Genomic DNA, 15,499 nt, shown 5'->3' with positions numbered 1-15,499 from the left:
ATAAATGAATAGAATTATAAAAAAGAACTACTGTTATTTAAAAAATTGTTCAAAGATAGCACATACTATATGATGACCATCACCACTTTTCTTATTGTTTAACAGGAAGACTACGAAACGATTTATCAAGCCGTTATGGACCACTACCAAAATGCGTCAGAAAACATCTATTATAACCAATAAAATGAAATAGCGGCTGACACGTTTTAATGATATATCATGTACTTGAAACTTATGACTAACATTAGTAGTTTAAGCAGAGTGTGGTTCAATCGAACACAGTATATGTTTTTATCAGGAGTCATTGTTACAATGGTATACTTACCGCCAGTTTTGTTCAACGTTTTATATTAAATTAGAACATGCCTATAAATGAAAAAAAAAGAAGGAATTATATAGTGATTGCAGTGTTTATTGTCAGAAATTGTGAAAGTATCTTATAAACTATATCATAAACATAGATTCGTATAATATCTCATAATCACTGAAATCAACAAAAAAATCGTTTTGATTTCATTCCAAGTATTTTAGCAATTTCTAATGGTACATGTACTTTTAATATTTGTTATATTATTTTTTAAAGCATGTTAAAAAATGTATTTATATTTTAATCATAAACACTAGTCTTGAATCATGTCATTTTACATTTAAAAGATTGGTAGTCTTCGCTTAAACAAGCAAATTCCACACGTGAACGAAACAAAAATGAAAATGGTGTGCATAAATGTAGAGTATTTTAGACATTCGGATTTTAAACGTTCCGATGTAGAATTTAGAAAACCTTATGTGCATTGACTTTTTTAATACAATCCGAATTTGTTGTTTCACAAAGTTAAAAAAGAAAACACTTTTTGAACTTGCATTGACTTTGCTGATGATTTTTGCTTTGTGTATCGTAAATGTGACTTTTATTGGATTATCTATTTTGTAGTCAGAACAAGAACTGAATTAAAAAAAAATGAAATAAATAAAAATGTCGTTTCAAGAGCTTTATACATCGAGAGTAACCTGTATATACATAATGTGTAAAACTTTGTAGATATAAAATTGCGTGCATATATTGTCTTTAGTTCAAGTTATAAACAAAAATCAGTTAATTACATGCTTGTTATATTGTTTTATTTATTTTTTCATTTGCTTTTTGATGTAAAATGCGTGGGATCATGGTTTCGTATTAAATCTACTTAAAATAAAAGATTTAGGACAATCAGTTTGGCTTCATTATCAACGGAAACATAAATAGGGGGAGGGGTTGGAGAGATTATCCGCATTTTTAGAGAGAGGGACTAGAGACTATTACATATAAAACTTAAAAAAATAATTTGAAATATTTGAAAAGAAACCATTGACAACATGTTCGTTGAGATTGAATTTACCACGTCCACATTACATGAGTTTAAATACAAAAACCTGATAACAATTCCAACAAAATATATCTCTAGGAAAAAAAATCAAACATTTGATTGAAAAATAAACAGAAAACATTCGAAAAAAACACAATTTAATATTGAGAAGTTTAATAGAAACCATTTGTTGCAAATAACATGCAAACTTTATAACTGCATACCCTGTTCCGATGATTATTGAATTTGGAAAACCCGAAAATTCCACAAGTTAAGGAAAACCTTACATAGTAAAATAGACGGAAACTTGTGACAATACAAATTTAAAAACTTGACATTAATAGTTTCCGTCAGCAAAACCATTAAAATTCTCATATGGGAGGTCCCATATTTAAAAACCCACTATAAAATCAATGAAGGTACAATTCCTTTGTTTTGTCCATTTTAAGTCTTTTGTATTTAAAATGACAGCCTATCTGTTCAACGAATCATTTTAAAAATATTAATTTTGTCTTACATTACTTTATGTAATATTGTTGATCTGTCTAGGATTGATAGAAAAATATAAAACATGGTTGTGTGTATGTACTGCCATTTATTTTTGCTAATAAGAAAAATTAGGCAATAAGGGAAGGTCTTCAAACAGTCATAATACAAATTACCAGACATTGAATGTAAGTTATAAAAGGTGAGCAAATGACCTCCCCCATATTAAACAAAGATGTATACATTATCAACATGTACCAAATATACATGCCACAAAAATAGTGTTGAACAAAAACAGCCACCAAAAGCAAACAGCAGGTTTGCACAAAATGACCCCACACAACGTGGACTAGCCAGATCATGGTAGTCAACAATATGAAAGATGGCAGTACATACAACACATATGGCAATGACCAACCCCTGCCTTTTATGGAGATATAAATATTAATATATCATGAAGGCACAGATTATCTATAACCAAACCTGTTAAAAATTTGAATACTACTAGGAACATCTTATTTTTAACCTTGCAAGGATAAACACATCAGTTGACTTCTGCCCTGTGTTAATATAACAGCTGCCTAATATACATGTTTAAAGTTTGTTATACTATCAAACAAGTTTTAAAGACAGATGTACATGTAATCAAACATTTTCAGATGAACCTACTAGTAGGCACATGTTACTCAAATGACAAAATCAAACAACAGAAACAATGGTTAAAAAAACTATACAGCACATAAACACATCAGTTTACTTCTGACCTGTGTTATATGTTGTGTGTAACCACATGATGCACATAGTATAGATAAATTATATACATGAATCACACTTTGAATAATGTCCAATATAAGACAGATGATAGGGAATTGTGATGAGAACTGAATTTTGACATACAACTAATCTATACATTGAATTAAAAACACAAACAATGCATATCAGATACAATTATAATACACAGCAGTTGACTTCTGAACTGTTAAAATATTCCAAGAAAAGTATATATACATAGCATTTGCTATACATATTTAAAATGTAAAGCTTGACAAACGTATGTATCTGCGAATAGCATCAGATTGACTGCGGTATTTACAAACTTGTTGACAGCTGACAGTTAAAGTGACGTAGTCAAAACATCGCGCGACTAAATGCCGCACTCTGATTGGCTAATGTAGACGAAAAGGATGATCAACTAAATACTCAAAAGTACTCAAAGATTAGAATTACAATTATATTATGACTAGACTACTATTATTGGTACTAGCATAAAAATAGCATATCACAATTTACATAAATGCTATTATTTACAATAATGCTGTATGATGCACCTGAAATAGGTTTAAAGACAATGCATCTATTAGAGTTTAAAATTTGTTTATGTATTTAACGTCAAAGTTCAATAAGAGCTATCAAAAAAAGCACAACAATCTGATGTTCAATTAAAATGTTGTGACTCAAGTATTTACAATGAGCAAAACATCCTAAAATTTGAATATGTTCTATGATTTCACTCAGTAACTAGTGGTCGACGCAATGATGGTTCTGTATAATATACAATGAAGTATTCGTGTCAAGCTGTCTTTTGTTAAAGAATGAAGCAAAAAAGACCCTGGCTATTTTCTGCCTTATTGGCATTCTTGAATTTGATTTTCATTCAACAATTCAACAACAATTTTTACGCAATTCAGGTGTTTGTTTGCTCAAAATATGTTCTGCGTACTAAGTTTTTAATCACAGCGCTCAAATGACAAATCAGGGACATTTAAAAATGTTAACAAAAATCCCTTGGTGCAAAAGAACTCTGCAAATAGGTATGAACAGTTTTCTATGAAAAGTTACATGCACATTGTCAAGACGACATTGTACATGCTCAACTTTGTTACGTGTTTAAACAGAGTTTTTTGTGTGTTTTGTATTTTCACAGGAAATACGTGCTTTAACATGGTATCAATCTTTTATGTCGCAGTACAGGTCTCCCTTTACGCAATCCAAGTGTGTAGCTTCCGTAAGTTTTTTATCATGCACTTGTGGATTTTAATTTACATTAAAAACATTTCGAAACGTCTTCCCTTCATTAGTTATAGTGACCAGTTTAATGTTTAAATATAGATCAAGTCAGCAATAATGTGTACAAAAAGTGTGCAAGAAAACGTATAAATGAGATTTATCTTTATACAACAGATGACCATGAAAACCTTTGTTTATTACATAATTTATTACAAACCATGGATCAATATGTATATGGTATAGAGACAGCAAATTTATTTCAAATGTTAAATATCAACAAGGATCTTCTGTGCCAATCATTATTATAGCATAAAACATGTGCCTAATATTTGTTTTCATATCCTACTGCAGTTTACACAAATTCAAATAGAAATCTTTCTAATCTGTTGGTAAAATATTTGAAATACCAAAACAAATAGTTTTATACTAATGTAATAATTCTTTAACAGCATGATTTAGCATTTACATTGCAAATGGAATGTTAGTCTTCCCGGTATTATTTGTTACTATGTACAGTTATAGTTTGTCTCCAGTTACTGCTTATTCATTTTTGTAGTGAATTTTAACATAAACAATGACATAAAGTTCAAATAGTTTAGAGGGAAAGAATTAAGATATCTTCATACATACATTATATGTTTTACCCTGTTTCATCGGAACTAAGGCAACAATCGTACGAATATTCAACAATTAGTTTTTTGGTTCTTTTTTTTTTACATCTGATCTTAATTTGGAAGTTCTCGGGACACCTCGCACAATTTTTAGGGTTGATATCCTTGATTATGCATTGAATCGTGAAACGGAAAAGCAGCCTTTGAAAACAGTTGGATTTAGTGTTGGTGAAAATGTATGAATTACTATCGACATAATACGCAAAGAAGTGGAGGCAGGAACTTGAGACGGGGTATAAATATAAACCGAGTATGCGATTATATTTAATCAAGCTTCGTTTACAAATGTTGACTCGAGCTCGTTACAAGATTTAAACTACATTTACACTTGAATTAACACATACAAGAACAAACATGCGTTCAACAGCATGCACGGTAGGAACCCTCAGTGTTGTTTAAAAGACATATAATACGGGCCCTAAAGCTCTGAAATACCTGTTAAATCCTGTAACATGTACATGCATTACATTTTTTGCCAACGCTAAAAGAAAATAGTTGATATTAGTTTGGGGCTGGAATGCAAAGAAATGTATACTCATTTGTACTTCATGTAATGCTAATGATTATAATAACAAATCTGTAGAAAATCTAGCGTTTGGTGGACGAACATGGCAACAATATCCCTGGCCAGATAAAAGCAGAGACTTTGGTAGTGAAAATGCAGTGGATGGATTGTACAAAAATCGTTCAGAAGTTGGAGGTCAGTGTGCTATCTCCAACGATGGAAAAGACACTGCAACATGGAGAGTATACCTAGGAAAAGAGGTCAGCATTAGTCACATCGATATCTACTACCGAACGGACAATAAACCAAGTGAGTAGCATTATCAAATGTTAAAGCTGATATGAGTTCATTTATACGCATTATTTCCCCTTTATCTCAGACTACCGCCATGTTAGTTTTATATTTCTATTATCCTGCTTATTGCTACACACCTTCTCTTTAAGTCCGAAAGTACTATTCATGCTTCACTGCATTCAGGTATTTCATTCACCCGAACACTTTTCACTGGACGGAAAGATTTGAGTAAAAGCGCCTTGAACAAATATAATACGACAACCACCGCACTAGTAATTAAGAAATATCCAATAAAAGACGAAACAAAACGGACTGAAATCCACACATCTTTCAAAAACCTTCGATCATTGTAGAATGTTCTTCAGTGTTATACTGTTATATTATCGCACTCGTGCATTAACACAGTGTAGCAGGCAGATCGTGCAGTGACAGTATGTACTTTAGAAAACGTGGAAGTGTTTTTAAAAAAAAACCACTAATAAAAGCAATAGTACGTTGTTTACACGTTCTTGGATCTACTATTACTTATTTACTGTGTTGGACGCAGTTTGACCGGGGTCTACAAAAAGAAACAGACGGTATGCACCCTGAATGAACGACACACGTGTTTGATTTACATGCCAAGTAAAAAAGCACAGCATTGTCTGTGCAAAATATTGCGCAAACTTTGGAATTTCTTTCTAATAATAAACCATCTTTTATTTTTTATCGGTTAAAGATTTCTTTATTCATTTTTACAAGCATATTACTACATTGTGTAGTTCTATCACTTAGAAGTCCATGCAATCTGAATGCTCCGATAGGAAAGCAACTAATGATAACTTTATCGGCCGGTATACATGTGTATATCCCAGTGACAGTTGAGGAGCGATCGCAACTAGTATGGTGACCGAAAGCTTTTATGATTTCATGTCAGCTTAAAGCAATATCAACAAATCTTAACGATATGTTGGTATTCAATTTCAATTAATCATTTTTGCCTTCAATAATTTGAAGGGCTGACTACCCAAGCCTAATTTTTAAGTGACTACTTACTAAGCACATATTTTTCCAAACAATGACATATCAAGCTTTTTTTTCGGTTTTTAGCTCACCTGAGCTGAAAGCTCAAGTGAGCTTTTCTGATCACCCGTTGTCCGTCGTCCGTCTGTCCGTCCGTCCGTCCGTCTGTCTGTCCGTCTGTAAACTTTTTACATTTTGATCTTCTTGTCTAAAACCACTTGGTCAAATTTAACCAAATTTGGCACAAATCATCCTTATAAGAAGGTGAATATAAATTGCAAAAATAAACGGCCAGTTTGTATTCAAAGCGGAGAAAACCTCGAAACTGTAAAAAAGGGGGGTGCATTTTAAAAAATCTTCTTCTCAAGAACTAGTGAGGTAAGCTTAACGTAATTTAGCATAAATCATCCTTAGGGAAAGGAAAATATAAATTGCAAAAATTATAGGCGAATTCTGTTCCAAATTTGAGATAATTGCGAAAATACTAATAAAGAATGGCTCGTTATTCCATATATCGTAGACAGCTGGCAATTCATTGCGATAGACTGGTCTTATGACAGGCATCGCCAGTCTACCGCATCTCGAAAACGAGGTTCTTTGTTTGAAGCTGGCAGTTTGTTGTGCAACAGTTCACATGCGAATATAATCTATGAAACATGGAAATAACATTGGTGCTGATTATTGTGAAGTAAATTGAGGTTAAATATTTCAACGCGTTGTCATTTTCACTTGTGAAGGTGGTTTAGCTTGTTTTGATTTTTTCGTTTCATTTTGCTTTTTAACTTGGGAAACAATCGCCTTGTATTTGGAACGTAGACTTCGGTAAATAGGCAGTTGATTGTTTACCTGCGAAAATGATAAAATCTGATGCATTAACAACGTACTAAAGTGCATTTCTCTCTGTTTTTATTGTTTATTAATTTCTAATTGTGTCAACAAGGATCAAACAAGGGAGCAACTTTGGTTGAAATAATCGATTTTTGATCGGTAACTTCGCCGGAATTTCTTTCGAAAGAGAATTTAAAGTAGCCATGTATTCCGAGTTCATAATCGTGTAAATTAAATCCAAAAACAATAAAAATATGTTTATGAATTTGAAAAGACGTTATCACAGTCTCAGTTAAACCCTGTTGTGATTAATCACGGCGACTGTCTTATCTTTAGAGGTTAAAAATACGGGAGATGCAAACACATATACCGTGCATTGAAAATTACAATCGATAATCATTACATTTCTTGTTGATACTACAATTAGAAGGTTACTTGTAATTATTTAATAAATCTGCCAAATTAATGCAAAACCGTTTGTTTACAGTTATGTTCAAAACTAAAAACTGTTGTAATTGGGTCATAGGGTAGGACTAATTTCTCTATAATACACAGTGCATAAACTGATTTTGTGTCACCTGGCTAACTCAATTACAAAACATTTTATCTATATAATGTATGAATGCATTAAAAAAATGAAATTAAACAAATTGGATAAGTTTTTAAAAGTTGCCTATCATTCTACGACTGACGCTGAAATGTTTGTTGATCATTGGAATTGTCTTGCTAAACATTATATACTTGTGTAGAGAAAAATCAAAAGGATGATGTGCTATAACTGCTTTCTAGGGTCCTTTCTCATCTGATAAATTATTTGAAATCTGCAACAATTTTGTAATTTTTCAAACGAGTAAATAAAAACTTCTTTTAAACAGTTCTGACACATTATAATTATGAGGATATCCGTGCATTATCATTATTTTAAAGAAAATATTGCAGCAGAAAATCTTCTTGGTTTGTAGCCGTTTGTTGTTTTTGAGGGAATATGAAATAATTAATGGGCCTTAGTACAGAACTGATACCTGTATGCCTGACAATACATTAAATTATACATGTATAGCTTTTAAACACATCATGTGACAACATTTTCCAGTCAAATGTTTTCATCGATCAAGTGAGTAAGGATATAAAACGTCACACAAGTTTACATCAGGTAAACAATTCTTTAAGGGAAGACCAATTAAGTTTTTTACTGTAGCCTTAGCAACTTTTGCCACAGAGTTCTAACACTGCGTACTGCCTTCCAGACTAGCTGGCGATTCTCTGTCTGTCAATCTTTGTTAACTTTCACATATGAGATATCAGCTGTGAAAATGAAATGTATCTTCTCTGCATGGTATATTCATAGAGTTTGGCATCTTAAATAAACACACTAAAAATATTCACTTAGATGTGGAAAATGAAAATTACACTAATTTAAGTTCGATATTTTTTTTCTTAAGTATCAATATACCAAACAAGAAATATTGCAGGTAAATGGTAGTTACCTTTTCCAGTATTTTCATCATATAAAATAAATATGCATTGCATGGCCTCTAAGACAACATATTAATGAAATAAAATGTTGGCATCCTTTAATTGTGTAGATTCAAAATGTTCAAATTATGATTACACACAATAAGGTAGGCCTACAATGGGTGCTGATTTTTTAACTGATATACGTCTTAGGAAATGTATGATTTTTTTTTATCTTAATAGCTAATACTGTTCACATATGTGCAAAAACTGTAGGAAATAATATACTGGTGTTATATATAATTAATATATCACAATACATTTTCACTCCTACCCCTTTATAAAATATTGAGTTTTAGGTCAGAAAATTATCATGGTACTTAACTTTGCTAAATATTAAATTTTACTGTTCTTAATTATTTAAGGACACACGAGACGTTCCTCAATTTTATATAATTTTCCTCGATAAATTATTCCTTATTTATTAACATTTAAACCTGTTAATTCGCAAATATTCAAAGTTTATTACCAGGCTATTTTTAGAGCTATAATATTAAGAATTTTCCTTAAAATAGCATGCAAAATGCATTGGAGTGCTTATAAATAAAGTCATTGTATATATTTTTAATTGAACACTTTATATCTAAATAAAAAAAACTATCATATAACAGGAAAATATAATTATGGAATTACTTGGTGGAAATCTTCACATTGAGGAAATAGGAAAAAATAGAAAATAATGGAAGATAGGTCGCGTCTGACCGTAAAGTGTGTAAGGTCAATGTAGTTCGCTAGTGTTGCTCAGGTGAGCGATGTGGCCCATGGGCCTCTTGTTATGTGTGTGTTCATATAAGATCTCATTAACATAATTTTAGAATATATAATTCGATTAAAAGAAGTATCTTAAATATTGTTTTTATTAATTCTTCAAGGCCCGACTCGATATACCTCACGCATGGCGGGATTCTACCTTTATGTTTCAAACTCAACATCTAAAGAAGACGGCCACCTTTGTTTTCATGAGATGCAAACTCTGAACGGTACGCCGTCAGAAGTTCAAAGAATCAATTGTTCAGTCCATGGACAGTACGTCATCTACTTCAACGAACGTAGACAGGATGTTAAATATCCTAATTTTTATTCAAAGTATGCCTACATTGAACTTTGCGAAGTTGAGGTTTATGAAAAATGTTGAATCAATATGACGATACTAAAAAATTGTGATGATGATACCTGGGCTATTTCTTCTAATTATTATAGAATGTCAAAATGAATACTATGGTAAAGATTGTAAAAACAAATGTAGCGTTAATTGTAAGATGACCAGGAGCTGTGATAAAATAACAGGACAATGTGATGGGGGTTGTATAACAGGATGGTCAGGACATTCATGTAGTCAAAGTAAGAGAGCATTTTAAGAATTTACTAATAGTGACCTTCTTTACAAAATGTTTGTTGTAATCAAATTTTAATTCATGGTGCTGCTAATAAATGCTTTGACAAGTCTATGCAACTTATGATTTTTTTGAAATACTGTTTCTCGACATAGTTGCCTTAAAGAGTATTGTTGCATATTTAAAACAGAAAATTAAAATAAAAAAATCTAATAATACGTTACTATATGCACCAGGTAAACAAAAAACTTTGATGAGAAATTTAAATGATTTTCAGAAGTAAGTGAAAACCAATGCAATGAAAGGAATGACGTATTGTGTCCTCTTACTATTGTTTTTTCTGTTGTCCTTGTTTTTGTCGGAAGTGCCTTTAATTTCTTCTACTGGAAGAGACAAAACAGTGAGTAGATACTAATGAATCTATATGAAAGTCATACGTGTAGTTATTAAGTGGAATTTGATAATTATTACTATATATATAAAATAAAAACCATAAGATAAAGTAATTCGAAACGTCCTCTTTATCTTCTTTGATTATTGTCATGGAAACAAATATTTGTTTTCTTTGTAACTCGCAATAATTTCAATTGTTTCCAGAAAAATGTACCAAGACCTGGTAAGCTATATTTGATACTAATGTTTTGTAAAAATCTCATTACTGTTGGGTTTCAGAATTCTACTTAAATTGTTAAATGGTGATGTATACAAGAGGTATACTGCGTTAAAAATCATTAACGTTATATCTTTAAATCGCAGGAATTTAAAAGTATTTATTACAGCTTTTTTCCCGCTAGCTCACACCATTCTCACTTGCATTATTTCATTCTACTTTACACACCATTCTACCCTGCATTCTTTTATTCTACTTTACATCAACATACAAAACATAACCATAAGTTCTGAAAATTTTATTTTCATATTCGTTTTATTCATATCCAGCAAAACCGAACGTTCTTGTACCAAAAATAGCACAGACAATATAAACGGTAAGTTGGTCATTTTATTAAAAGTATTTAGTAAGGTAAGTAAGTTGCCACTTATAAAGTTGTATTATGGCAGAACATTTAAATGAACGTTTTATCTTCGGCTCTGTGGAATTGAAGTTAACTAAGATATTAACAACAAATAAATCAATTTGTTGATCTTATCATTATGAGTTTGTAAACAAAATGTTATAAATGTACAGTCTTCTTATTCTATACCCATAATTCTTCATAGCAAAACTACAAATCGGATTGATACTATATCATGCCTCTGTTTTTATTGTTTTACAGATAATATCACGAGCACTGTTCAGCATTATATGGAAATTAATGAAGCTGACCGACAGATAACATACGATGAGAATATTTGTTATACTAATCTGAACTTACAATTATGAACGTATTCATTTAATAATGCGCATATTAATTACAAAACATTTTTAATCATGCCTATTTGCAGTTAGTTAAAGTGTTGCGGTCTGTAAAACATGCACAAAAAATCATTGCATTTATTTTTCCGGTGATTTGATAAATTTTATTGTTATTTTCTAATTCGATGCTTGAATATTTTTAACACGTAGGCTGATTAAGTATTGCATAATTCTGTACTTCTTTGCAAACTATGTATGTTTGTTTTTCCAAATTGTTTTATTAATTTTTGTTACTTTTTACATGTGTATAATTGTGTTTCTACATATACTTTACTATTTGTTATAAACAAATTCTAGACAAAAAATGTATACTATTTAAGTTGTATCGTTCTAGCGAGCGAAGCGAGCTTTAAGAACCAGTATGCACGGGAAAAAGATGATGGATTAATCAAACAATTTTTTTTTCTAAGTCCAAAAATGCTCTCTAATGTTTTCACCCGTGGTGCCATGCCGAAAAATGGCCGTCTTTTAACTCCTAGTTTACGGTGTCTGGACGTTTGAAAACACGTTCTGAGTCCTGCACAAGCTTCGGCGATTTGTTATTTGCTTACATACCTTCGTATTGACTCGAGATACGTAAACAAAGACAGAAAAGGTCATAGATGACAATACAGTGCTCTAGCACTATATTCCCGCGATAAATAAGAGCTGGATCAAACATTTGTAATGCGTGCACTAGCAATTAATGTATATACTGCGATGCCTGCCTAATATGGTGTTTTTCATTTTTTTTTATAGAGAGATTAAATATATTCTAGCAAGAGTCATACTTTATTGTCATATCGATCCAGTTTTAAGCTAATTTTGCATGCATAGTTAGTAAATATAAGTAGGGAAGATAAAAAAATAGGTCATTTTTAATTAAATGAAAAATAAATAAGAGAAAAAATCAACAGTTAAAAAAACTATACAGATATTGCATATTGTCAAACAATTAAATTGGAATATCGGAAATTACACACCTACAAACAGGGACTGTGGACACGGATTCAATGTATGTAGCTTTAATGAAAAAATAATCAAATAAAAAATAAACTAGGAAATCCAAAAAAAATAAAATTTGGATAACAACAAGGTATCCCCAAAAAATTACTTTATCTATCGTTAACAGTTTTGACCAAACCAAACACAAATTACGTTTTGACAGACTGATCAATTTTCTCCAAAAGTAAAGAACAGTTTTAGATCTTCCATCTATGTATTTTGTAAGATTATTTTAAAACTTAGAATTTTTACTACAGTCATTTCATGCACGTCTTTTACAATTTAATGTTTTGTAATGTTATACCATTTTAATAATATGCTTTGAGATTTCAATGCAAAACTATGAGATTTCAATGCAATGCTATGAGGAATTGAAATGAAGGGCTTAATGATATGGTATGCTATGGTATGAGATTTGAACAAAAACGCCTCCATACACAGAGGAATTCCACACATTTGAAAGTAAAACGATAAAAAGCCAATGTTAACCACTAATCTGCAATGTGAGCATATATTCTTTCAATTAAAATCATTTAAAACCGAGTTAAAATCATGTTGTATGCTATGGTATGGTATGCTATGGTATGATATGACGAATTAAATTCTATGAGATTGTATGCTATGGTATGCAATTTCAATACAATGCTATGCTTTGGTGTATGTTGTAAAACATATGCTTGAGCTGACTGTATATTTGGGAAAAGTTTTTGACTGCAATCACAGTGTATATGATTTCATATATATCTTTAAAATCTTTAAAACACTTATGTATTTAATCAAAATAATGAAAATTAAAATTCATTAACAGCTCATTATATTTTGAAATTTTATTTAACCAAAGAACTATATATGGTATTAGTCAAATTTGGCTACCATAATTCGCTATTTTTAAAATGATTTAGGTACATTAATTTGTCTGTTAATCAAAAAAATAGTTGATTTAAAATATGTTTTTCACCTATTTATTTGATTTATATGCACTCACTGGCAGTATATGACGTCAGAAGTGACGCTATTTTTATAATTCAATCAAAATCAGTCAAACATTGACATTTTTCTTATCTTTTTTTCAAATGGGAAATATAAAGCGACTCATTGAACAAGAACGAACTTTGTGTCACTTATAAGTATTGGAGAGATACATCTTTGGTGAAAATATTTTGTATGTTCAAGCAGTCGTTCAATGTTTCCTTAAAGAAAAACTGCTTCAAAACAAGTCGTTTTATGCTACATGTAGAAATGAGAAAATGGCGGGATAAGGTAAAATTTATGATGTCATATTTTTAAATTGCGGGCACTAAAATCAAAATGAAAATTATGAAAAAACTTCAAATGTATATTTGTACAAATAAAACAATGAATTACAGTAAAATGACAATGTTCATTAAAGGGGGCCATGTTAGGCTCAAACCGTATATAGTCCTTTATACAATTGTTGTTGGTTTTTTTTTTGGGGGTTTTTTTGTTTGTTTTTGCTTGGTTTTTTTTTTAGATCAATACGATGATTTAGCTACATGTACTAGAGAAGTACATTTTGAATATTGTAATTCAAGGGGGGCTTAGTCATCGTATTTAACAAACAAATGGCAATAATTCTAATCATATTGTTCGGGGACGAATTGACACAGACATATTAAATTGAAAGTTATGTGTAAGGATTTAGCGTCATTCTAACGACTAATAGGGGGTGAAGTTTTCTTTTCTTGATTGAAAATCGCGATGATTCATTGGACAGCACGAATAAAGACAACCAATGGTAGAATTTTGGATAATTCAGATCTATTTTTAGTTCAATGTAGAAACAAATTCAAATATTTTGTTGCCCTCCTAGGTCACGTGCAGGTGAAAATAACGTTATTTTTTTAGATTGTTGGATATCAGCCAATTAGAGACATATGAATTGATCAATCATACAATAAAATAATACTGGCTTTTTCCCTAATGGTAAATGTATGCGTTATAAAAAAAAATATTAGTATGATAGCAAGTTTATTGTCTCCTGAGGCAGCAACTATTTCATGAGGCGAAGCCAAGGAAAATAGTTGCTGTGGAAAGGTACAAAAAATTTACTATCTTCCAAATAGTCAGTAAATAAGCATTTTATTATACCAAAAATTTGATTTGTCGGCGACGCAGATGTTTATGATAAACAAATTAGCTTTCGGACTTTAAATTTTAAATGTCAGTAATCTTAGAGGTCTTCCAGTGATTTTCAATGACACCGCAAACATTATTACATGGGTTGCAATTAAAACAAGAAAATCAATGCAAGGATCTAGATTTTTTTCCAGGTAGGAATTCTGAGGGACGATTACATGACAAAAATACATGAATATAATTTGTAATACCTTAATTGAGATTTAAAGAATTTTTTTTAAACGTGTTGAATTAAAATGGTAATTTTTTTTTTTTTTTGGTATTCATTTGCAGTTTCCTTTTTTTTCTCAATGTGACACTTCCCGTAACATTTTCCTTCGAAGTCTATAATACAGTAAGTGCGATACAAAACACCTTTAATCTACAAATAAACGAAATCTTTAAAAAGGACATGTTACAAGTCATACTCGTTTCATAAGCCCCATTCTTAATCTTTCATACAGTAGGAAACTCGTACTCCGTAAATAACAACCAAAGGCAGAGTGTAGTTAATGCATTTGATGGAGTTTGTAAAACGTTAGTACAATTAATAGATATATGCTGTTGACGGGTGTGCATTTTGTACATGGAATTATTGAGCCCATTTCTAGATCATAAAGAATTTTGAGTGTTTGTTTGTTTATTTTTTTTTCAAGGCGTTATTGAAATTTTTTTATCGTTTAACAAAAATCAAAATTTAAACTTCAATGCAAGTTATTTAAAACCTTACCTGAATTTCTTTCATATTTTATTTCTTGTTTATTGGAACATCCAGCAAAAATTATTTACTCCATAAAAAGGATAGATCAGGTTTTAAACGGAAGAAGAACGTGTGGAACACAAATTTAAATGGGTCTTATAAAACTTCCGCGTTTTGCAAAGGTAGACAAACACAGGCATTTAATACTGTAGTTGCATCTTGTGAACGTAAGTTTGAATATTGAAATTTCAATCTTAGATAGGTATAACTGGTTAAATGA

General features: G+C 30.9%; 1 protein-coding gene, 1 long non-coding RNA gene and 1 other non-coding gene across 4 annotated transcripts in view; all 3 read left to right on the top strand.

The window, feature by feature from the left end:
- The window catches only part of LOC105331041 (receptor-type tyrosine-protein phosphatase alpha), a 59,670-nt gene extending 58,559 nt beyond the window's left edge, over positions 1–1,111 (top strand). Inside the window, exon 30 of one of the 2 annotated variants that reach the window (XM_066070795.1) lies at positions 106–1,111. In XM_066070795.1, the coding sequence (XP_065926867.1) occupies positions 106–183 (78 nt within the window). In that variant the 3' untranslated portion in view covers positions 184–1,111. The remainder of the gene's footprint in view (positions 1–105) is intronic. The other variant, XM_066070787.1, reaches the window with a different exon arrangement.
- A 2,540-nt stretch (positions 1,112–3,651) lies between these two features.
- On the top strand, positions 3,652–9,773 carry LOC136271229 (uncharacterized). The gene is made up of 3 exons (XR_010709122.1): positions 3,652–3,834; positions 5,091–5,321; positions 9,524–9,773. It is a non-coding gene; the product is annotated as an uncharacterized lncRNA (long non-coding RNA).
- Positions 9,774–9,780: 7 nt separating this feature from the next.
- Positions 9,781–13,180, top strand: LOC105338931 (uncharacterized). The gene is made up of 5 exons (XR_010709120.1): positions 9,781–9,992; positions 10,263–10,385; positions 10,583–10,601; positions 10,925–10,971; positions 11,260–13,180. It is a non-coding gene; the product is annotated as an uncharacterized protein (transcript).
- Positions 13,181–15,499: the final 2,319 nt, after the last annotated feature.

Source organism: Magallana gigas, chromosome 1, assembly GCF_963853765.1.
Source record: "Magallana gigas chromosome 1, xbMagGiga1.1, whole genome shotgun sequence".
NCBI lineage: Eukaryota > Metazoa > Mollusca > Bivalvia > Ostreida > Ostreidae > Magallana > Magallana gigas.
The sequence above is the reverse complement of the archived record's forward strand: the minus strand, read 5'-3'. Positions and strand labels throughout refer to the sequence as shown.